The 25415-nt window shown below is 42.8% G+C and overlaps 4 protein-coding genes across 4 annotated transcripts in view; 2 read left to right on the top strand and 2 right to left on the bottom strand.

The window, feature by feature from the left end:
• The window catches only part of LOC134445139 (tripartite motif-containing protein 16-like), a 5721-nt gene extending 3697 nt beyond the window's left edge, over positions 1-2024 (top strand). Inside the window, exon 6 of the mRNA XM_063194224.1 lies at positions 1948-2024. Coding sequence (XP_063050294.1) covers positions 1948-2024 — 77 coding nt within the window. The remainder of the gene's footprint in view (positions 1-1947) is intronic.
• Positions 1662-5156, top strand: ficd (FIC domain protein adenylyltransferase). The gene is made up of 2 exons (XM_063195711.1): positions 1662-2449; positions 3095-5156. The coding sequence occupies exons 1-2, from the start codon at positions 2179-2181 to the stop codon at positions 4174-4176; spliced, it is 1353 nt and encodes a 450-aa protein (XP_063051781.1). The 5' UTR covers positions 1662-2178; the 3' UTR covers positions 4177-5156.
• Positions 5157-6540: 1384 nt separating this feature from the next.
• sart3 (spliceosome associated factor 3, U4/U6 recycling protein) lies at positions 6541-21526 on the bottom strand. Its single transcript, XM_063195710.1, has 19 exons — positions 21271-21526; positions 20254-20380; positions 19660-19764; positions 17063-17247; positions 16404-16509; positions 16003-16127; positions 15597-15752; positions 15033-15171; positions 14236-14343; positions 13818-13892; positions 13608-13666; positions 13154-13263; positions 12442-12554; positions 12089-12165; positions 11008-11170; positions 10101-10549; positions 9526-9678; positions 8773-8954; positions 6541-6948 (listed from the first exon to the last, which is right to left on the bottom strand). Exons 1-19 carry the CDS (start codon positions 21454-21456, stop codon positions 6780-6782), a joined length of 2787 nt encoding a protein of 928 aa, XP_063051780.1. The 5' UTR covers positions 21457-21526; the 3' UTR covers positions 6541-6779.
• A 1540-nt stretch (positions 21527-23066) lies between these two features.
• si:ch211-191d15.2 (SLIT and NTRK-like protein 6) lies at positions 23067-24542 on the bottom strand. Its single transcript, XM_063194223.1, has one exon. The coding sequence runs from the start codon at positions 24540-24542 to the stop codon at positions 23067-23069; it is 1476 nt and encodes a 491-aa protein (XP_063050293.1).
• Positions 24543-25415: the final 873 nt, after the last annotated feature.

Raw genomic sequence — 25415 nt, 5'->3', positions numbered from 1 at the left:
GGGCAAAATCCAATATGGCAGCCACCACCATGTAAAAATCATGCAATCACTTTTCTTTTGGACTATACAAGGTATGAATTAGAAAAGAGCACTCATTTTTATGTTTTCAGATGGCATCAGATTTAAGAGCAGATTGGAAGAAAATGCTTATGTCATTGGCTGGCTGCCATTTTAAAAGCAGAGAGCCTCATATTGTCAGCGATTTTTAGCGGTTTACTAATCTTTCAAGATCCACAGAAAATAATGATCTATGTCTCTGTGAATACAAATACTACAGAACACTGCACTGAACTGTCTACTTTCACCTGAAAAAAGAAGTTAGTGTCTACCTTTTTCCATTCTTTAGTTATGGGCAGTAGAACATAGGATGACACCACAAAAAAGCACTGATTTTTGACCCCCAAATACTACACTTCTCTCTGCCCATGTTTTTGCTTTAAGAACAGTCTCTTTGATAGTGTTCATGTTTGATATGCAACATTTTCAGGGGCTTTGAAGGGTGCTTAATGCCAATATGCTGTATAAATAAATGTAAATTCCCATAGTACCTCAAAATGAAGGAATCCAATATGGCCGCCGTCAACAGTCTACAGTGTACATCTCTTTGATTACACAAGGTAAACTCTTAAGTACATTATGTAGCTAGAGGTTTTCATACATGGAGAATTCATTTCCATACTCAGATTTAAGATAGGAATCAAAGGAAATGATTTCAGTGTAGTCTGAATTCATGTTTGCAACAGGAGATTTTCTTTTCTATAAATTGACCGTTTGTATTCAAATCTTTCACTATTTCAATTCTATTTTTAATGCATTATACTATGAATGATGAAATGTTTCCACCTCAAACCACCTCACAATGTTTCCACACCTCTTCACCCATAAAAAAAAAAATACACACGAGTCGTGTCCCTATATAACCTTTCAACAATGGGAATTACTTAATGCTTGCCGGTTTAATTGCTGTGCTCAGATTATATCTTGGTCTAGGAGGATCAAGAGGCAGACTGATGTGAAGAATAGAATAGAACAGATTAGAATAGAACAGGGATTCTTAACCTTTTTGACATTGAGGCCCATTTTTTTCAGTGCAGAGTGGCCCGGGGCCCATCTAATATTGCCCATGCCCATACACATTATAGGCCATATAAAAACAATACATTAATAATACATAATAATAATAACAATAATAATAATAATAATAATAATAATAATAATAATAATAATAATACACATATTTAGGCTATTTATTTATTTATTATTTTATTTTGTATGTGAAAAATAATTGAATCCTGTTTTAAAAGTATCAGGCTATTAATTTAGCCTAGTAAGCTTATTAATGCATTTTGTAATGGAAAGACTGTATTAATTGAGCTCACTCTTTATTTAATGATAAACAATTCACTCACAATGCATCAGGCCAGAGCCATTCATAGCTACATTTGAATGTCTCTCTGACATTTGTGACAGCTGTTTGCGATTTGTGATGAATCTGCTGATTCAAGACGCTTTTACCATTATCAGGTTCCAGAGACACACGTGCATTTATTTGGATCGAAATTACACTCCTACACAGTAGGTGGCGGCAAAAAGAATGTGTTTATTTATCATCCCCAGTTGGAAGGACCGAAATAATCAGCTGACCAATCACGATTTAGCAGACGAGTTCTTTCCACCATAGACTTTCCTCCACATCTACTTTAGGACTATCCAACCAAACGAGTTGTCAACACCTCGGCGGAATATCATCGTTTCGTTTTTAAGAAATGGCTCTTGCTCCAGCTGTTTATAGGCTACAGTCATAAACGAATGGAAAAGTTAGTTTGAGATATGTTTTGCGGTCATGTTAGTTTCTCCAGTCACTGTGAGTACCAATGACACTGTTACAGTTGGGGGGGAAAGCCAGCTGATGTGTTATCGTGTAATTTACACTCATTTAAATAACAGCTGTTTACGGACCATCGGTGTTTGAAGTTCTACACGATCATGTCATTGACGTCTACAAGTTTGCTAAGAAGCGCTAAATCCCATAGCGCTCCGTACCATGGACCATGTCGCAGCTTATGACAACAGCAATGGCCATTTCATCATTCTACTGCATTTAGGCAGAGTCAACCAACCTGCTCGTGCTGGAATGATTCAATATGCCGTGAGAGGTCTCCAGTAAACTTTTTCCTAATGGCTGCTGCTGTAACTATTTGGCGTCAAGCAAGTGTCGCCTTCCCAGTTAGTTGGAGCCCCCTCATCCTGCTGTTTCTCGGCTCCGTACTGCTGTTGACGTTTACTTCTGTCGGGGTACAAGAGCAATGTTGTGGATCGCTTCAAGGTCTCGCGCTTCTGCGCTGTCAGCTGTGGGGAGGAAACACTCATACCCCGTCCACCTCGAAGGGCCTCACTGTGACTTTTTCGACTTCAGATCTCCTGCCTTTCAAGAAGAAGCCAAGTCAAGGTAAACATTAAAATCCTATGTGCTAAGCATTCAACGTGGTAGACATTTCCCTGTAGGCCTACACTGTCAGCATGACATCATTCTGTTGCAATTTATACAAAGTATGCACAAAGTATTAATCGCACTTGGACCCCAGTGCCCCTTAAGGTTTTTCTTAACCTGACAATGCTACATGTATAAGACCATTTTAGGGGAGCTTTTAGGAGGGTTCAGTTTGTCTTGGCCCTGTCTGACCTGTGGCCCCACATGGTCATGGATCAGTGTTTATTTGGAACACTGCTCACCTATACATGATGGCAATGAGAGAGCTGCTATGTGTCCGTGTCATGCTCAACGCCCTTTCAGTGATGTTGACACAGTGCAATAGTACAGTCTCTGTAGGCAGTGGTCTCCAAATGGCGGCCCGTGGGCCAGATCCAGCCCAGGCATGGCAAACATTTGACCCGCCATGAGGTTGAAACAAATGAAAACATACAGTATATAGCTATCTGTGGTCATACGGTCGGGAGATTTGTTTGGCCCTCAGCCTCATATGCGCTACATAATTTGGCCCTGGGGGGGGAAGAGATAGTTGGATACCACTGCTCTAAGGCATGCACTGAGGCTTCTGACAACTCTAATGGTTATGGTGTAACTCTTTTTCAGACGCCCGTTTGGAAGCGCGCGCCGCCCTGCAGCAAGCGAAGGTGATGAGGCAGGAGGGCAAGCGCGACAAGGCCCACAAGCTGCTGGTGCACGCGCTCAACATGAACCCCGACTTTGTGGACGCCCTCACGGAGCTGGGCACCATGCTGGAGGAGGAGAAAGACGTGGTGCAGGCCGACCACCTGTACTCCAAGGCCCTGGCCCTCTCGCCGTGCGACAAGCGGGCCCTGGTGAGCCGCGACCGCACACTCCCCCTGGTGGAAGAGATCGACCAGAGACACTTTGACGCGCTCGACAAGAAGGTGCAGCAGCTCATGTCCATCCCGAAGGGGAACTCGGCGCTGCGTCGCGTCATGGAGGAGACGTACTACCACCACATCTACCACACGGTGGCCATCGAGGGCAACACGCTCACCCTGTCGGAGATCCGCCACATCATCGAGACGCGCTACGCCGTCCCGGGCAAGAGCCTCCAGGAGCAGAACGAGGCTCTCGGCGTGGACTCGGCCATGAAGTACATCAACACGACTCTGCTGTCTCGCTCCGGAGCCATCACGGAGAGCCACATCCTGGAGATCCACCGGCGGGTGCTGGGCCACGCGGACCCCGTGGAGGCCGGCCGCCTCCGCACCAGCCAGGTGTTTGTGGGTCACCACGTGCCGCCGCACCCTCAGGACCTGCAGCGCCACATGCAGGAGCTGGTGCAGTGGCTCAACTCGGAGGAGGCGCTCAACCTGCATCCCGTGGAGCTGGCCGCCCTGGCGCACTACAAGCTGGTGTACGTGCACCCGTTTGTGGACGGCAACGGGCGCACCTCGCGCCTGCTGATGAACCTGGTGCTGATGCAGGCCAGCTACCCGCCCATCACCATCCGGAAGGAGCAGCGATCCGAGTACTACTCGGTGCTGGAGATGGCCAACGAGGGCGACATCCGTCCGTTTATCCGTTTTATCGCCAAGTGTACTGAGATGACTCTGGACACGCTGCTCATCGCCACCACAGAGCATGCTGTGGGCCTCCCCGCCGCCGGCCAGACTCACGGCTGTCAAGACTGCAGACAGACCATTACTGTGCACAACTGATCACACCGGTTTATCACTGATGAGTCCTATGGACAGATGATCAGAAGGGGTTTCAAAATAGCTTGACTACTTGAGTTAACATTAAATTTAAGTGGCTGAACCTGTTTTTTTTTATATAAACTCCCTCGGGTACGTTAGGTAGCCAACAGATTGTATCCTCATAGGGGTATAGTTTTGGTTTATCTGTGGTTATGTTAACTTAGTGCAATGGTTCCCAAACTGGGGGTCAGGACCCCTGAAGGGTCACAGAATGAGGGTAATTCTTGCAGAAATCCATACACCCAACCCATGCATACATGTGATAACTTTGAAAAACAACAATATTGACTTGTGTGGTTAATAAGTGTATTTATACTTTTCCTATGGTAAAATTAGCTATATTAATGAACAAAAGATGTCTGATGTTTGCAATATGACTAGAAAGGGGGTGGCGAAAATAGTTCGAAGTTCAAAAGGGGGTCTCTGCAGAAGAAGTTATGGAACCACTGTCTTGGTGGATGGGAATCGCTTCCAATGAAGAAAAAAAACCTTTCCCCAGCCAAAATGCACCACGATATTATTATTACAAATCAGTTCCTGTGTAACACATCAAATCTGTGTTGAATTGCTGTGGTGGTATATGGAGCACCTTCTCATTAACAGGTTAAGTTGTGTTTAACAACATGTCACAAACTGTCTGCAGGTCACTTGCTATTACAGTTATCTGAACATTAGCGCAATTTTAAACATTAGCACAATGATCTCTGAAGTTATTTTTCAGTTCATTGCAAAAACATTTTCTTGAATAATTATTTTTGCTAGTTTGTTACAATAGATCTGTCATCATGATAAAATATAATAGGGTTGTATAGAGAATATAAATTATTTTACTATTTTCTGTTTAAAAGGGATTATTTAAGAAGGCAACATATTTTTTCATTGAGCTTATGTACTTCTGGCTTATTTTATTAATTTATTAGGTGTTCAACAATCTGTCACTTTAAACTAAATATAATAGGGTTGTATAGAGAATATAAATTATTTTACTATTTTCTGTTTAAAAGGGATTATTTAAGAAGGCAACATATTTTTTCATTGAGCTTATGTACTTCTGGCTTATTTTATTAATTTATTAGGTGTTCAACAATCTGTCACTTTAAACTGAGGTCTTTGTCTGGCAATGCCCATACAAGTTTAATGTGTTTAACATATGCAACCTGTTGCAGAACAGGGGTGGAATGAAATTCTGTTTGTTTCAGTGCCACATTCTCAGACAACATGGAGAACTGGTTATAGGAATGTCTGAAATACTGAACTGAAATAACTCACACAGTGGCCTAGTCATTGCCCTCAAATGTCTGACACAATGGTGTAATACATCATAACCACCTACTACAGTACTTGTCTCATTTGAAAAAAAAAAACATTATTTTCTTGTTTGTGTAATGGAAAGGGTGAACTTTTTTTAAAAGCAAATAAAGTTCATGAAAGATAATACATTATACATTGGTCTCCTCTGACTCCTGATTGGACCACTACAAGTACTCTACTACATGTTGAACTCCGCTGATAAGACCACTACAGGTTATACATTGGTACTACATGTTGAACTCCGCTGCTGGATAGCTTCACACTGCAGTTGATATGAATGTTGACAATACACCATTTATATTAACGTTGGTACCTTGAGTTCATGTCCTCTTCATAGCCCGTTCCATTTTCTAATCAGCCTAAGACATGACCCTTACTAAATATTAACTGACTGATAACACTTCACACAAAAAAGGCAGACACATATCTTAGTGAATTGGAATAATATGGGCAGGGCCAGATTAAGATGGCCCAGGGTCCCTTGGCTACAGGTTGCTGTGGGCCCCCACAGGGAAAAAAAAATAAATAAAAAAAAAATAGCATGAACAGTGTCATAATTCCAAGATATTAATTAGGTCTGTGAAGTATGCAAAGAGGAGTATTAATGAGATTATTTTTTCTTTACTGCATCTGCAATTCGGAAAAATTGTTTTCCCCCCCTTTGACCAATCAGGGGAAACCTGGCAGGTGGGGGCCCCAAGGCTGCAGCCGTATCTAGCCTGTGCAGCGATCCGGTCCTGAATATGGGGATACGCATCTGCTACTATGGAGCCAGGAACATTCATACAAAGTGTGGATGGAGCCGTTTATTTTATTTTAAAATATTTTTGGGGGCTTTTTGGCCTTTATTATTCCAAGACAGTGTGAGAGTAGACAGGAAATGACTGGGAGAGAGATGGGGCAGAACCGGGATCGAACTGGGGTCCCCATGGACAATGTAAGCCCAAATGTGGGTTTTACATGTATACAAAATGATAATAGTTTTAAAAAATCAAATAATAATTGCACTCAGTCTTTCAGTCTGCTATTGTTTTAATGCCAAATAATAAGATATTTACAAAACCGCTGCATTCAAATGTCTTCAGTGGAGTGCAGAGCACGGACAAAGCAGACTAATTTATTACATGGGTATTGGCAATAAGAATGACCATTTCACAAAACAACATACATGTTTCAGTTAAAAAAAGAAAAAAAAAAACGCACACGTACAACCACACAAGACCACTGTCAATTAAAAAAACAAAAACTCAATTTCATTTGTTGCGTAACAACTGGGCAAAGTCTGCATTGGACATGGGTTTGTTCTGTGGTGGTCCTCCTGGTTCCTTGGCTGCTGTTCCGTTTCCCGCTTTGGCCTCCGGCACCAGCTGTCGATGTAGAGAGCGTGGTAGAAGAGCCAGCTGCGTGCGCCCCCTCCCCCGCCTGTTACAATGGGAAGATGTCACATTAAAAGTTGCCTCTCACTTGTACAGCTGCGGAAAAAAAATGAAGGGACCACTTCGAAATGATCAGGGTTTTTTTCTGATTTTACTACTCATAGGCATGTGTTTGAGTAAAATGAACAGTCGTTTCATTCTATAAACTACGGACAACATTTCCTCCGAATTTTGAACGCAAATACTGTTATTTACAGCTTTTATTAGCAAAAAAGGACTGAATGTACAGTATGTGAGCAATGTAGTACACACCATTTCAATACTTCCCCAGCCCTAATAGCCTGGCATTGCCATACCCTCCTGTTAAAGTTACTGGTGGGAGGGGTGAAGTTTGAAATGAGGGTGGAAGTTTGAAGTGTGCCTCTGTTTTCACATGACATGCAACCTTCTCCCATGTCATAGTTCAGTTCTCAAAAAGAAAAAANAAAAAAAAAACTCTCTCCATTTTCATTATCACTAGTGAAAGAATTTTGCAAACTTTTAAATCACATTTATGTACACTAAAGTCAATGTTACTAGACCAACGTTCTCATCAGGGAACCTTTTAAAAGAAATTAATTAATAATAATAAATAATTGTATTTGTATAGCACTGTATCATACAAGGCATGCATCTCAAAGTGCCTAATAAATGGGAAAAAAAACATCAATGTTAAAGATGGATTTAAAAGGAGAAGTAGAGAGGAGAGACAGAAACAAGAGAGAATAGCAAGAAGACAAAAGAAGAAGATATAGATAGAGATTGTAGAGTCATAAGGTCCACATAGGTTGGGCCCAGGATTCTTAAGGCGGATTCATAGTTAACGTAACTGGCGCCAACCTCATTCATACCTCCTGGCGACGATGGCGTGCGCTCAAAATGACGTCACACGCCCCTCCACAAGCTGCCGTGGCGCGAGGTCGTGCACCCCACATTTTTTGTCACTTGCTGTGCGCCACCAGCGACCATGCATATAGGCAGACAAAGCAGGAGTTGCGAAGAGATATGGCTACAGCTAGTGTACTACAGAATGGACCCTGCATCCTTTTGAGGATAATGAAATGTCTTGAGAGTTATTTTATCTTCTCCCTTAAATGTTGTTCAGTGAAACAATTGTTTACTTTGTTCAGAAGCACGTTGCATTTGGCGATTTATTTATAAATTCTGCAGCCAGAACAATGCTTTCACATCGTCAGACGTTCAGTAGCCCTACAGCCGCCGTGTTTGGCTTTCTATTTTTATACATCTCTAGAACTCCCGCTGCGAGTTACGACAGATTCTGCCGGTTCTCTTATGGACAGCAGAGGGCACACTTCCGTAAATGCAAGCGAAAGCCTGTAAATGGCGCTTTTGACTATGAATGGTCTGCCACATTTTAATGGTTCTCGCACCAAATGCGTCAAATTGCGCCAAATTGCGCATGTTAAGTATGCGGAGCCCTTTAGAGGTATAAGGTAAATAATAAATCTAGCATAAGTGATGGGTAGTCACACTAAATTTGGGCGCTCAGATGTTGCCCCTGGCAACAGGGCTGAGGAAAAACTCCCTTTTCACTTGATTCATAGTTTATAGGGGGGAAAAACTCAATGAGGTCTGAGAAAAAACCCAGGGGAGTACTGTAGCACAGCGTGCTTATGCACTTTACATATGGACTAAGGCACATGCCAACAGGGACCAAAGTTCGAATCTGGCCTGGGTCAATTCCCAACCCCACCCCATCTCTCCGTCTCCCCCGCTTACTTCCTGTCTAATCCCACACGTTCCTATATGAATAAAAGCATAAAATCTCTAAAGAAAAAAATCATAAAAAATGAAATGAATTGAGACTTACCCTCCCTGTATCTGTGGTGGTGGCATAGCTCGGAACAGGTTCCCAGAGCCGCCCTCGGGTTTCCTTTTGGGAGGATTGCTGATGGCCACCGAGATGGTGTAGTCTTGGAAGCTCGTGCCATCCAGCTTCAGAACAGCCTGCGATGCCTGGCTCTCATCGGCAAACTCCACATAGGCCAAGCCCTGTTGAAAACCAATACAGTCAATTAGGGCAGCTCTGGTCTAAGTTTTCACTGCAGATTGGCAGGTCACACATTCAATTCTTGTAGGTAGATGGTGTAGGTCGGAACCAATACTCCTTGCATTGTAGAGAAGCTGTACACAGTAAGTCTACTGTAAGTTGTTTCATGGGACATGTTACATTCTGACATACAGTACATTACATAGAGTACATTGGCCGTCATGGGTAAGCGATTCGGGCGTCAGACTTGTAATCCAAAGCCAGGTTGGTCGGGGGAGTTATTAACCAGTGCTCTCCCCCATTCTCCTCCATGACTGAGGTACCCTGAGCATGGTACCGTCCCGCCGCACTGCTCCCTTGGGCGCCATTGGGGGCTGCCCCCTTGCACGGGTGAAGCATAAATGCAATTTCGTTGTGTGCAGTGAACACTTGTGTGCTGTGTCACAATGACAATGGGAGTTTGAGTTTCCCAGTTGGGCTTTCTTTCACTTCACTTCATTAGAAAAAACTCCTCAGAGTAAATGAGGGTGGCTGTGATCCAATAGGATCCACATTCCAAATGATGAGTAGTACCTTGGGTTTGCCAGAGCGGTTGGTGACGAGGCGAACGGCCTTGATGGTCCCGTGGGGCTGACACAGCTCCTCCAGCTGCTGCTGCGTGCAACTGTAGGAGAGGCCCGAGATGAAGATCTTCTGCTTCTCCATGGAGTCGCTGAATTTGAACGCCTGGTAGAGGACAAGGAAAAGTCGTCACTGTTAATAGAGTATTAGCATGTAAATAACGAACTGGATGTGTTTCACAACTTAAAGTGATACGGTCCCATTTTTGGAAATAATTATTTTACACCTCTCCTTGAGTTAAATGATTGAATTTGACCTTTTTCCTGTACCTCCTGCCGTTCGAGTATGACATTGCAAATTTTGCCTCCAAGCTAGCAATTCACATTGAGTGGTCTCATAGGACTCCATGTTAACTGCTAGCTTAGAGGTAAAATTTGCAATGTCATACTCAGGGAACGGTGGAAAGGTAGAGGAGAGGTGTAAAATCAGCTTATGTCCAAAAGTGGGACAGTATCACTTTAACAATGTCTAAGTTAGAGCCTCTATTCTCCAGCTGATGGAACCATGTCATTTTACAACCCACTTGCCTTGAAGTCTTGGTTCTTCTTCTTGTCGATGCACGGGGACACAAACATGGGCCTCCCCTCCAGCTCCTGCCGATCCATCTTCAGGGCCTCCGCCACGGCGATGGGGTCCTCGAACTGCACGTAGCAGTAGCCTCTGAAGGTCCCGCGGCCAGAGAAGATGGGCCGCACCTCCTTGAGGCCACCGCAGGACTGGAAGACCGTCCTCAGCTGGTCCTCCGGATTGGCGAGGGTGAAGGCCAGGTTGCTGACAAAAACGCTGCAGTCGTCGTCCCTGTCCTCGGGGTTGATCTTGGTTGCCTGTGACAACGCTTGCTGTTGTTTCCTTCGGGCGGCGCCTGCGTTACTCTCCTGGTCTTTGTCGTGGGGTTCTTGTCCAAATTTCGCTGCAGCAGAATCTCCACCAGCCCCACCCGATGCCCAATTTCCACGATGCCGCTTGCGCGATGTCTCTGCAATTACATCAGGTGATGACAAGACCACAGTTAATAGATTAAACAAAAAAACCTCTGTAACAATATGCTGAATTATATCCAACACAGTGTGAGCTAATATTGTTGATGGAGCTGGTTTGAATAAAAATCCATGGCAGGTTTGAAATACTTGGAAAATCTGTGTTGAATGGAATGTGTTAGTTCCATTTGAAGACCTTGTTCTAACGTCCAATTTATCAGAATATTTTTTGTGAGGAAAGGATGTGTTCGTCAATCGCTGTTCCGAGCCTTGACCGTCTTATTGTTTACCAATGCCTTCAAAGCCCCACGTCTGCACACTTTCATGGAAAATTCCAGATTGACCTGATCTTTCACATAAATCTGACATTGATTCACCAGTGTCACTACTAGGACAAGTGTCACACAGGTGAGTTGATCAACATTTAGACAAACACACAGGAATAAAGCTTCCCAACCTGATGCCTCAAAGTCATCATCTGGGTCTGCTTTCCTCTTTTCTGCAATGTGCTTGCTTTTGTTGCTTTTCTTCAGCGTCGTCCTGTCACCCCCCTTAGGTCTTCGCCACTCCTCCGTTTTGCCCCTCTGGAATTGAGCCTGGTTAGCTTCCTTTTCAGCTGCCTGGGAGACAGGGATAATATTTGGATTAAATAACCAGAATGACAAATTGTCCAGATACTTCTACCTTGATTAGAATTGAAAGCTTTGATGGAACAACACTTCAATCACTCACACAGCATAGCTGTGTTACATTTGATTGCAATTGAGCATGTGAAAAAAGATACTCCGAAAAAGTAGAAACAACAAGAAACAACAAAACAATTATACTTGAAGATCGGCAGGAAAACAGCTTTCTGTAAAATAAGCCATGTTCTGATCATAAAATGAGCTTCTAGTTCATTATATTTTCACATTATTAAGGAGAAAAAAGCATTACAAAAATGTACTGATGAGGATTATGAAAAAAGGATGCATAACACAGCTGTGGTATAGTGTGATAACAGGCTGTACCATGAATGGTAGTGTTGCACCGTATCGGCCGGGGCCCCGACACGGCACAAAAGTGGTGGTATCGGTATCGGCAAGTACCAACAAATAGGGCACCGATACCATTTACTGATGCTTATATGACCCTTGAATGCAGCCTTGAACTTAATTATTTAATATCAGAGGTATTTAAAAAGTATAAAAAGTTCTATTGCATTAACTTTGTACAATATTAGTATTTTTCCTGTTTCTCAAAGGTAGGCAGCAGCCTGACAAAACCATGATAGCAATGATTTTACATCCAAGTAGTATGCAGCTCTTCATATACATTTCAAACAGAGTGGTATCGGTATCGGCCGATACTGCACAGTCAGGTATCGGGGCCAAAAAATGGTATCGGTGCAACACTAATGAATGGGCAACCTGCCCTTAGGGACCCAGGTTCATTTCCCAACCCTACCCAATCACTCTTTCCCCCTTAACTCCAGCCATCAGCCTCTCCATCCTGTCCAATAAAATACATTAATATTACTAAAAACTGAGGACACTTACTCTGGCTCTCTGCTCAGTCACACGGGACAGTTTGGATTCAGTCTTCTGCACTGCAGCGTCCCACTCCTCCAACGAGCCTGAACACAGAACATGGAGTGAGGTAAGATCCTCAAATGCAAACATGTCGATGCAAAACGTAAGCCTTAATTGTAGCCTACATGATTTTACTTAATTTATATCATGACCATATAACTACACTGTCTATTTCTTCTTTGACTTTTTCTATTTCTCCTTTACACAGTTGTTGTCATGTCAGCAAACTTTGTGTGTGTAGTGTAAACCTAAAAATAGCCCCAGCTTCATCATCCTCCCCTCCAAAAGGACTTTTATGATGAAGTGTTAAGAGGAATTACCTTCGACCCTCTCGAAGGTTAGCAGAACCTCACACACATGCTCTGGGTAGTCAGATGTACTCTGCACTGCTCTGTGAAGCACCTTTCGACAGTGAAGCGCATCCCCATAGCATCTGAAAACAGAAAGAGAAGTTTTCAAAATACAAATAGAGAGTTGTGCTGTGCTAACCCACACCTACAGCCACAAGCCAGATGCCCTTGAGCAGGGCAGGCCCCTTCAACCCAAACTCATTATAAATCACATACCACATCTGTGGAAATTCTCTATACTAGGTCCGTAATTCCCACTGAACACTCGTCAAGGTGGGTGGGACAACCCTCCTAATCCCTTATACCCAAATATTAAAAAAATAATAATAATTAAAAAAAAAAAAAAAAACACTTTCACCCACATTAAAAAAGAGCAGGGCTGTGCTGTTCAAGTGGTAAAACAGGTGGTGGTTTGAAGGTGCTCTTAAGCCAAGACGTACAACATGTATAAAAAAGGGGCAGGACGGCAAGGCACTGCAAGATTAAATCGCTTTAATGTAAAGGCTAGTTCATGTTATAACATGACATGCGCTAGCCTTTCCATTAAAGCGGTTTTATCTTAGAAGAGTGCCTTGCCGTCCTGTCCCTTTTATCGATAACTTCCACTCACATGTTCAGATATATATATATTTTTAAAATACACACACACATCTACCCACGTGTTGGGATGTCAAATCCTCACCTCTCCATGTTGTAATATTCCACCCACATGTTGGCAAATTTGGCATTCCCTTTCATCATGATGTTCTCCCACAGCTCTCGTGCCTTTGGCATGTTTTTGCAGTGAAGAGCCTGAGAGGAATGGATGTTTTTAATTAATTATTAGGTATTCAAATTATTTATGATATACACAATGAGGATGGCTTGCCACTGAAACATAACTGTTGGTACATGGTGCAATGAACATTTTAAGCAATACAATAATATAGAGTTTGTTGCATTTTTCTACTTTGACCAAAAATGATTACAAAATTGATTCAACTGGCAATGAACTCATCATGGTCACTTCCGTTGTCTGCTACTATAATTGCTTGCAACAACAAAAAGCAAAAACAAAATCCTGCAGTAGAGATTAATATACTCTTTTCAAGTACACTAACAAAAAGCTAATGTTTGTGGTTATAACATGTACTCACCTCTATCCTAGCCCATATCTGCATTACTGTGCAAGACATATCCCCACTTCCACTGAATCCTGTATGAGAGTAGAGATGAGGCGTGGACACAATGTTAATCCCACATTCCCACACACCAAAATGTATATATACTATACCTTTAAAAGTATTCCTACTACCGTTTAGAATCTATATGTATTGTACATGATCCTGTAAGTAAAATATACTTACGGTCCTCAATGTCCTTTAGGTAGTCGAGAGATCTTGAGAAGGCGGCCCTCAGCTCATCCAGCTCCTTGCTTGATTCTGTTAAAATACAGAATATTCTTATTGTGGGAACAAGTGAACTACAGGTATGCATACTGATCATGTATCATGTATATTCCCACCACTAGCATAAAAGTGGTCTAAATAGAATAGATAGAATTTCCGAACAGAGCCACAAGCTCTGTCTGGGTTTTGGAAACATGTAATCCAAATTCATAATACCCTACAGTTTACTTACTGCTTAGATTTAACTATGCATTTCTTTAATCTGACTGAACAACTATCAACATTCAAAAAGAAAATCTTCAAGAAAAACGGTTAGATAACAAACATTTCATATAAACATTTCTCCATTCATCTGTGGAATTCCCTCTTCCCTTACCTTTACTGAAATCCACTCTTCTCCTCAAGTAGTCTAGATGTATTTGCCATATCTCAACGTAATCAGTGGCCTGGATGAAACCGGCATTCAAGGACCTCTCGAAGGTAGCTGTAGGGGACATTTAAGATCATCAGAGTAATTCATCAACCTCTCCTCTTCAGCAAGCATGGCTTCTAATTCATATACCCCCTTTTCTATTGGGTACAGTATCACTAGAAATATCAGTGTGTTATCAATGCTCTTCAAGCAAAATAACAAAGTTCCAAAGTATCTAATCCCATAGAACCCATAGAAACTCCCATACACTAGTCATTTCACAGCAACTTATTCATTTGTTAAGTTTTGATCTTACACCTTGATTGAGACCAAAACATGAATAAATAAGTAGCAGTGAATGGCCATAGCCATTGTGGAGTGTGTTACATATCCAACTCTGGCACCAAAATTGTGTTATCTTTCCCATTGTGTGTGAGAGTCAGTGTGTGTGGTAGACAGGTGCTGACGGGCCCAGGCAGCTGGCGGGGAGGGGGGGGGTTATTGCCTTCATTTGACAGGATCGTGAAGGTAGTGACAGGAAGTGAGTGGGCAGAGAGAGATGGGGAAGGGTCGGCAAAGGACCTGGGCCGGGAGTCGGACCCGGGTCGGCTGCATAGCAAACGAGTGCCGTACCATTCGTGGCACGGTGGTGCCGATAATTTGCTGTTTCTATGGAATAAATACGTTGCAGGAGTTTCTATAGTTTCCTTATCACACCCCCAGCTTGTGAACCATTTCCCAAGAAGAATAGCTGAACTCACATGCTATGACTGAATGCTCCAGGCTGTGCCTCTCCAGGGCCAGCAGGTAGTTCTTCCACAGCGTCATGGTCCAGGGGCAGTTCCTGACGGCTCTCTCGTGGCAGGAGATGACCAGGTCCTTCAGCTTGAGCTGTCGGTCCTATATATCCAACACACGTGTAACATTCATGCTAAAGTCTTCAATAGAGTCCTAGACTGAGAGACCCAAAACTCAGCACAGTACTCCATACCCAAACCCCACTCAGCACAGTACTCCATACCCAAACCCCACTCAGTCCCATGCAGGACACGCCGTACATGAACATTACTTACAAGGTAGAACAAGGTTGAGTGTGGATTTTTTTAATATACATTATTTCCAGAATCCATTCTCACTCACAAATGATAATCTTGTTCATGACTATTTACTACCACCATCAATGTCTAGGTATTGATTTAATCAGATTAAACAATTTAGCATGTCAATTCAGTGCAATTTCCAGATCCACAGACTGGCTGGATTGGTTAAAACACAGTTTTAAAGTGTGAAAATAAAGATATTATATAGATGCATGTTATTCTCACCAGGTAAGTAGTGTACTTCTCCCAAAGATCTGGCACGAGGCAGTTTTCCACAAGAGCTCGCTCAAAGATGATCTGGACACGCGCTGGGTCTCCCTCCTTCAGCTCGAAGTCGATGTAAGTCTGGTACTCGGTCAGTTTCGGAGCCTCTGCAAGAAGCTGGTCACAAATAAATGTGAACAATTACAAGTAGTAGTCACTACTGATTGTTAACCTGCCACTTCATCCAAACTTCAATTTGCATACGTTCTGGTTTTCTGCATGTTTCAGTTATCTTGCTGGGGACATGGAGTCTGTATGTATAGGTGTAGAGACCCTTACTCAATCAAAAAACAATGAGCGCAATGTAACAAAATTCTACAACACTTAAGCAAACCATGTCATTTAAATTAGAATAGTGGTTACATACCAATGTGTCCTCATAACTTTTGAGAAGTTCCATCTTCTTCAGGGCCTTTTTGTAGCTCTCACTGACCATTTTAGGCACATCTTCCTCTGCCCATTCTGAATACTCCACATAGGTAGCCTCCATATCTGTAGAACATATGATAATGAAACAAAGATTATGGAAATAACCAAACGACCCAATGTTTCCAAACAACATTTCACTGTATTTGTATAATGACAAATAAAGCATTAATAGTAATACTAATAAATAAATACATTACAGATTAAAAAAAAAAAACAACCCTATTCAACATGCACAAATATTGGTGACCACTTCTGAGGAGAACAGACACACGAATACCTTGCAGCAGGATAGCTTAAAACCACCCAAATTAAAACAAGAAAAGCAGGGAGATGAGTTACCCATAAGTGGCACAGAGAGCTGCCGGGTGAACAGCGATCGGATGCGCTCCAGTTGGGCATCTTGAAGCTCCTGCTGCTCACGTGAGGCGATCTGTCCAGGGGCCAGCTACAATGGAACATGGGCGGAAAATAAATAGAATATACAAATAAATAAAAACAATTTGAAAAAATAAACCATATAACGGTCTTACACAGAAAACAATGTCTTTCTCACGTTCACATCAAATCAGTTTAACAAAAATATTTTCCAGAAGAATGACAGTATTTTCAGGTGTCAAAATTAAAAGTAAATTCATGGTGAAAGTACAACACTAGCAGCATAGTTACATAGCTGTTACACCATTTACTCCACTGTACTGAATGAGGTAGACAGATGGTGTTTTTACTGAAAAACACTGAAAACCTAACAAGGACCCACCACGAACTTGAGCCAACCAGTGCAGAGTCAGCCGACTGTTAAGTACGGTACACAGGTCTACATTCTACTCAGATAAGTTACCCATTTTGGAAAGAAACAGAGTTTCTTTTTTACTTCAACTTCTACTTTTGATACCTATGAGTAATTTAGACAATATTTTAAGGCCAAATTGGATTAAAAAAAGGAAGCAACAATAGTTTCCACATAAGGATGCGGTCATATTAGATGAAGAAAATCCTACCTGTAGCGAGGACATTATAGCGATTTCAAACTCTCTGTAGGCTTCCCACAGGGCGGCGCCTTTGAGCACGTGCAAACCCACTTCAGTCAGAGCTCTGTCGAAGGTCCTCCTGACCTTCTCAATGCCCCCAGACGAGCCCATGCCCCCAATGGAATACTGGGCATACTCCAGCCAGATGTCTGGACCTGGAATCACACAACAGACATGTCTCAACACCACCAAGAATTAAACAACAACTGCACCCTGTGCTTTATGAGAACATGATTTTTTTATAACTTTTTAAAAATTTTGACAGGACAGTGGAGAGACAGGAAATGAGCGGAAAGAGAGTAACAGGGAAGGATCGGCATATGACCCGGTCCGGAATCGAACCCGGGTCACCAATGTAGTAACCCAGTGCTCTACCTACCGCCACGGCAAGGCCATGAGAGCATCAGCCAGATGCGTGAACCTACTGTATAACCAAATCCCAGTTATGGACAATCTGGATTTAGACGCTAAATCCAGTGCCACAGATTCCAAATAACCATTTTTTTACCCGTCCAAATGCCCTAATTCGACAGACAAAACTAGGTAGGTCACTGAACTGTAGCCTCTGAATCCAGGTTGCCCATCACTAGACACGTCTGGACTATAAAACCATTCTGGTCTCACAGAAATCTGTGAAATGAACACATTCCCTTGGAATGCAAAAACTGTGGCAGAGGGAATAGCTCTTACATGGGCCCATCACGAAATTGGGCCAAATCTGTGCTGGGTCATTCCACGCCAAATCAACAAGAGCCCGCGCACTTAGGTCTCAAAAAATTCTGAAAATATTACCAAGTGTACCCGTGGTACTTAAGAGAAACACTGTAAATTTATTTCAATGAAAAATGTATACTCTCCGTGTTACAGACAATTTTACTGGGGGAGGGGGGTGCCCATTTTGTTCACACTCTTTTTTTTGTCAAAGTTCACAAGCCAGTAGCTCAATAACTAAACCATGTAGGAAGCTCAAATTTGGCATGTTGGTACATAGATAGGAATAATTTGTTGCTAAACTGTCAGTTTTGGTCTGTATGATCCTGCATCGTCATAGCATTCCCTCAAAGATGATACAAATTGTACTGGAGTTTTTGGCTGTGCTCTGTTTAGGCCTTCAGAAGACATATTTGTGCCCAACATAGCCTCTTGATTTTTTCCCCTTGTAGAGACAAGTAGGAACACTCTCATAAAAAGCTATAAATAGAAAGGAAACCCCATCAGTGTTTGACCAGAAGACCTCACAAGTCTGACAAATCATTTTGGGTGTCATTTTCAGAGCTCCAGAACCCCTTGTGGGATTGTCCACAGATTTTTATTTTATATTTTTCTTCATTCTCCATGAAGTCTTCTTTTTAAAAATGGCAATGAGACTTGTCTTATGTGATGTTTTCTTTTTTAATATCCACCCTGAACATGGGCAAAATGCAAAAAGAGAGCAACATGATTTTGATAACATTTAATGTAAATACTAAATAATCAAATGCAAATTTTGCCCGGACATGATCACCCGAGAGTCCCTGTGCAGGGGTGCAGGTATCCCTTTTAATTTCAATGATTTCAGGAGCGTTCAATGTGGGAGAAGGTTCGCACACCAAAAGAGACAGTAGGTCAGGCACAAAGAGTCATGTTGTTACTTTTTTTGACCAGCAGATGGCAGCGGAAGAAACGCATAGAAAACATATTGCTGTCAATGTGCATGTTGCCCATGTTCAGGTTGGAAATTATAAAAGAAAACATCACATAAGACAAGTCTCATTGGCATTTTTAAAAAGAAGAATTCATGGAGAATGAAGAAAAAAATAAAATAAAAATCTGTGGACAATCCCACAAGGGGTTATGGAGCTCTGAAAATGACACCCAAAATGATTTGTCAGACTTGTGAGGTCTTCTGGTCAAACACTGATGGGATTTCCTTTCTATTTATAGCTTTTTATGAGAGTGTTCCCACTTGTCTCTACAAGGGGAAAAAATCAAGAGGCTATGTTGGGCACAAATATGTCTTCTGAAGGCCTAAACAGAGCACAGCCAAAAACTCCAGTACAATTTGTATCATCTTTGAGGGAATGCTATGACGATGCAGGATCATACAGACCAAAACTGACAGTTTAGCAACAAATTATTCCTATCTATGTACCAGCATGGCAAATGTGAACTTCCTACATGGTTTAGTTATTGAGCTACGGGCTTGTGAACTTTGACAAAAAAAATAGTGTGAACAAAACGGGCACCCCCCTCCCCCAGTAAAATTGGCTGTAACACGGAGAGGACACATCTTTCATTCAAATAAATTTACAGTGTTTCTCTTAAGTACCACTGGTACACTTGGTAATATTTTCAGAATTTTTTGAGACCTAAGTGCGCGGGCTCTTGTTGATTTGGCGTGGAATGACCCTGCTGCAACGGTCACAGATTTTGTGTTCCAAGCTCCAAGTGGCCATGTTTATTTCACAGAATTCTGTGAGATCATGCTGCAATAATTTAAAAAAAACCTAAAATGTCTGATGCTCACAAGGACACATGCAAGTTTAAAATCAAATCCCATTGTAGGGAAACCGAATCACTCTACTCACAGAGGTAGTCCTTCACTGCCTTCTCAAACAGCTCATAAACGCGTTCTCTGTCAGGTTCGTTCTCTGCCAGCCCAATCTCATCTTTCAGCCAGTCCAGCCACAGTTCTGCAAAACAAACACATACAACGTTAACAAGGTATAGCAAAAATTGCAAACATAAAGTCTGAAGACAAAAGACTTTAGAGTGCTGTTCAAGTAAGGTCTCCCACACTTGCAATGAAGTGTGCTCAAGTTTGGTCTCCTAAGGGGGCGTTGTCCCCTCGTCCCATTTGTGTTTCTGTGGCATTTGGTGCCGGATTGCATAAGATGTGCGCTACAGCCATCTACAGTGCTAAGGGAACTCAATTTATCTTAACATAAAGGCTCCTAACCTTAGGTCTCCTCAATGTTTCCATTGCACTGCTCAATGTTTTTGTATGCGTCATTCTGTTATTTACGTGCCCCCTTGTTTTTTCCCCCCTATACGCCCTATACACATTCATTTTGTGTTGTGAAGTTGTATCATTGAATGCACGGGTACACCAGAGTACATTCCGAGCAACTGCATTTTCTATACTGTTGACATGGCTAATGAACTTGAACTTGACACTTTACCTTCAGTGAGGGGGAAGAGCTCACTCATCTTCAGCCGTGCTTTCCGCAGACGATGCAGTTTCCCCTCCTGCCTCAGGAGCTTGATGAGGTCCACGTGGCAGTTGTAGTCAAACGCATTGATGGAGAGCTATAATTCAAACAAACAAAAGGCAAGCACATGTCAATGAGAACAATATGGTTCCTTACAATACATTATGAGAGAGAAGTCTGACATGAGGATTGAAATGTTGACTTGAAATTGCATAATAAAATGTGTCTTCTTCAGATACAACCAGTGTACACGGCAAACCACTCTCTCACACAAATCACAACTTGTCAACAAATCATCCACCTGAATTAACATTGTGGAAGTGTGCACCCCAAACTTACAAACGTCCCTGCCATTCATTCAGAAAACACAAGCAAGTCTGAAATGTGAAATGTGTTCTAATGCTCAGGGATAGTTTATCATCCACCTCACAATGCAAGTCATTTGGTTGGTGAACTGTCTATTGTCAACTTAGACATCCTCGAATAGTCCCAATTCAAAAAAATGTCTGTTGCGCGTATTTGGCAAAGGCAGCGGGATTTGTAGAAATGTCATTGTCATGTTCCTCATCCTCTCACAAAAACAGCCCAAGGCGTTAGAAGTGGCACAGGCCCAATCAGTTGGATGGTTTAAGGAAAGTGTATCAATCCAAAATCAATGCAAAGATAGCTGATCACTCGAAATCGTAAAAATCGAGTAAACAATACACGAGGGCTTCGATTTTAAACTCCGAACTACACCTGTAATCAGTTTGGCTGAAGTAACTCGTGCCCAACGCCGATCATGCCTACAATAAGCCACAAAAAACGTCTTCTGCACGTTTGTCAACACTACGCAGCTTCCGCTAGGTCTTGCCATGAGCATGCTGGCAACTCAATGCCAACATTGTATTTTGCCAGCATGTGTTGTTGGGTCTACAATAACGTGTCGTTCAAAAGTATGATCTGTAAATCGCACAAGATGCTTACTTGACGACAACTGTAACTTACTTGCTCTTCCAGGCGCTGAATTTCTGCTTCATTCTCGCGTTCATCTTCAGATGGGTCGTCGTCTTCATCATCGGGTTTATCTTCTCCCATGCTTTCATCGCTAAGCGATTCAAGTTCCTCCCCATCGCTTTCTTCATCATTGTCTAATTCTAGCAATGAATTTTCATCATTGTCTGAGGTGTCCATATCAGCTAATTGTGTAAAATAAACCCTGTCAATGAATGCTCTGTGATAGCTGCCTGCAAGGAGCGAAGAACAGTTTGTCAACTTCCGGCCAATTTCTAGCTAAATAAAAGCTCTAGTTCCGGTTGGTGGAACATCTTTCGTTTCATATTAAAATGTCTTAGTTAGAAAACACAATATGAAACGGAATTAACATCACAGATTCTAGGCTGTTATTATTGTTAACACGTCAAAGTTGCAATTAATAACTAAAATATTCTTGCAATTTCATTGTAAATTTCTTCATAGTAAAATGTAGTCTCAGGTTAGATAGTAGGCCTACTTGATTAAGTGGAGAGGGCAATGAAACAGCAGACAGTTATTAGGCCTAGAGTAGGTCCAGCAGTTGGTTAACACAATTATTTGTGTGCTGATTTTGCAATCCTATTTTTCGTATTGTTAAACCAATCCAAATACGGCAATCATTGTCCAGCCAGTTCTGAGGTAATATCAAAACAGAATTTCCATGCAAGAATGTTCTGACTGCATGTTGTTGTTAGTCACTATGTTTCTTTAATTGATAAAATAGCACTCTTTAGTGAAGACTTTCATACAAATAACAATGGCTTAAACCCTTTTCAACAATAGGCCTATACTATACCACAACAGAATGAATGTTTTTCAAGTTTACCACAGTTTTTAGGCTGCTCTTCTGAGAAGGCTTGCAGGTTTCCAAATAATAATAATAATAATAAAAACAGTGCAATAATGCATCCAGTTACCCTACATAAAATATGTAGCCTATTCATTATTTCCTTATTGGTTAAGATCAACATTTTTACAGTGCATGTTGCATAGAATGTACTCTCTGGTTTCACAATACAGTCAGTTATTTAAAAAAAAAAAAGTCTGTTTAGCATGTTCCCTTATTTTATGAGTTGGTTATAAACAGCATTTTGCAGTTACATTAATGTAGAGTACAGTACAGTATTGTAAAATATAGTGCAATGCAATCCATGTTTTAACTGTGGTCCCGTACCAGGAAGGAATATGTCATGATGATATCACTGACAACAGCATTATATATACTCAATTGTAAAGTCATTTTCTCATTTGCAAACTGGATGGTGAATGAAAAACAGTCTACCAAAAGTTGTTTTGGCTAGACTGACTAGACTGACTGGGGAAAATCATTTGTTTTCTCCACAGAGGAGGGGCCAGGAGGCGGGGCGAGAACACAAGCACAAGTGGAGGACGCAAGGTCGCATATTGGAATGAACACGCTGTTGCATGTAGCAAAGAAAATGGAGAATTTCTGCATGTAGCCTGTTTCTCACTGACAGTGCGTGTGTGTAGCTCTAGAGCCCCCTGGTGGAGAGCTACACACACTACACAAACGCACCGTCGGTGACAACCAGGCTATGTTGCATTAGGTGTAGCCTATTCTCTGGTCTTTCACCAGGGCCATCTTCAAGACCAGCAGCACAGCGACTAGCAGAAATCGCATACAATTGTCCACACATTTAGCTGTGTTCAGCTTCAGCTATTCTGATCATTCACATATAACCCCCAAAAATCCCAGAATCCAGAACGCACATACAAGAACAGAGAAAACCTGCCGACTGTATGTAGCTTTAACACTGTTGCATAGGATGTACTCTCTGGTTTTGCAGCAGGGCCATCTTCAGTAGCAGCAGCACAGCCACCAGCAGGAGGCCTACGAGGACACACAGGACAGAGAGCACCGCCACTATATCCCTCCCCATTGGCTGGAAGACGACCCGAGCAGAGGACGGGGAGGACAGCATCTCCACCTCCCCAGAGAGGGATGGGGTGGAGGTGGTGGTGCTGCTGCTGCTTGCAGGCTGCACACCAGGGCTCAGTGTCGTCGTCGCCGGCTGGTGGTGTCTTGTGGAGGCACCCAGGCAGCTGGTGTGCGTCTCATGAGAGGGAGGGCTGCTGCTGCTGCTGAGTGTCCTCTCGGGCTCGTCCAGAGACAGGCAGTCTTGGTAGGTCAGGCCCCCTAAAGAGTAAGGGCTGCCGTAGAGGCGGGGAGCTGAAACGTTCATCCGATCATTATAACGCATGTTTGTCCTTGGATGCAGGGTTTTCCCACTTCTAATTTTGGCCTGCAACAGATGTGGATGGAGTTTGGTTGGGGCTTGTTGTGCCATTTGTCCTGATGACTCAGCACCAGACATGCTATCCTTGGCATGAGACCTTGACCTCTGCAGGTGAGAGGCAGCGATGATATCTTCATACGTAACTTTCTCAACCTGATTTCCTGGGCATATCACAGTGGTAGAAAGTGACAGAAGTGTCTTCTGGGCTAAATGGAGCGGTTCGGTGCAAATCAAGTCTGTCGCTGTCGTTTGTCGTCCATTCTGCAACCAGTGGTACAGGTACAGAATGTCACACTCACATACCCACAGGTTGTTAGACAGCTCCACCGAGTACAGGTGTGGCAGGTCATCAAAGGCATTCTCTGGGATAGAATGTAGGCAGTTGCCGTTGATCTTCAATATCTCAAGGTTAACAAGACTCACAATGGAGGGCAGTTCAAGTGCCAAAATGCAGTTGGCTGACACGTCTAAATGGGTCAAAGAGGAAGGCATGTGGAGCGGGAGGCTCGAAAGCCGATTGCCCTTGAGAATAAGCACTTGCAGCCGGCTCATAGCTAAGAAGGCACCGGGCTGGATGGCCCGTATGCGGTTGTCCTCCAGGTCGAGGTGGAGGAGGCTCCTTAGCTGCCTCAGAGCTCTGCTGGTGATGTAGGTGAGGAGGTTCTGCTGGAGCTGCAGGCTCTCCAGGCTGGCCGGCAGGCCGCGGGGGAAGCGGTCGAGCCGGTTGTGGCTGAGACTGAGCTCCTGCAGGCCCAGGAAGGCCTCCAGCAGGTGGTCCATGTTGCATATGAGGTTATGGGCCACGGAGAGGACAGACGTGTTGAGGGGGAGCGAGCGCGGCAGAGACCTCAGGCCTAGAAACTCGCAAAGGACCAGCGTGTCGTCCTGAGGACAGCAGCAGCCGGTGGGGCACAGGAAAGCAACGACGGGGCAGAGACATGGGAGGAACAGTAGCAGGTAGTGGAAACAACAAAGACACAGAAGCATGGCTTACTACAGAGAGGAGTGGAATGGAGAGAAGGGGAAAGAAAAGAATGGGAAAGATGTCAACTTGGTTGTAAATTCTATGGCAGAAAAATCACATTATTATTGTAGCCTAAATGACTCGAGTTGTGTAATTCAGCACACTAAACTCCAAGTAATTTATATTAAATTAAAATGGAAAGAAGAATACAAGGAAATAAAGAAAGAATGCAGCAGTGTCAAGCCTGGCTTTAGAAAGTAACCATTTGCTGAACTCTGTGACCCCAACGAGAACAATCCGATAGATACACCAAACCCAAACTAGTGGCACATGGAATGTCTACTACCTCCAAATAGAAAAAGTGCACTGGAATGCTTGTCGTTGTGGCATCTTCTACTAGCAAACTTGGGAATGTTGACTTATTCCCACCTCAAAAGAGTTTGAGGTTCAGGTAGAGGACAATTCATTTGTCTGGAACGTAGCATGCATCCACTGGAACGAAGAATAAATCCACAGGTAGAAGGAATGCAGCACAGTTTTACGTTGTGAAGCCAGGATGTCCATCCCTGCCATGTTGACCCATACAGCAAGAGTATAACATCACATTCCATTTTTCCACTATCGCGTCCACTCCACCGCCACGGCGTGTCAAAAGAGCAGCACCTCTTCTAGTAGCCAGCACTTTCTCTCCCTTTCTCTCTCCTATGACTACTGGTTTCTGGGAGAGAACTGAAAGCAGCCAGCCATCAAAGTTTAATGATGCTCTTCGGGTGTTGTATTACCTGTTTTGTATCTTTTTTTCGTCAGATCAATTCGTTTTATGTTATATGCTACAAAAACCTCAGGGAGGAGCATGCTGATGAATGTGATGGAAGAATTTTGTTTTTCAGCACACG

The sequence above is a fragment of the Engraulis encrasicolus genome, chromosome 3 (genome assembly GCF_034702125.1).
Source record: "Engraulis encrasicolus isolate BLACKSEA-1 chromosome 3, IST_EnEncr_1.0, whole genome shotgun sequence".
In the NCBI taxonomy this organism is placed as follows: domain Eukaryota; kingdom Metazoa; phylum Chordata; class Actinopteri; order Clupeiformes; family Engraulidae; genus Engraulis; species Engraulis encrasicolus.
This window is presented reverse-complemented; position numbering and strand designations above follow the sequence as displayed.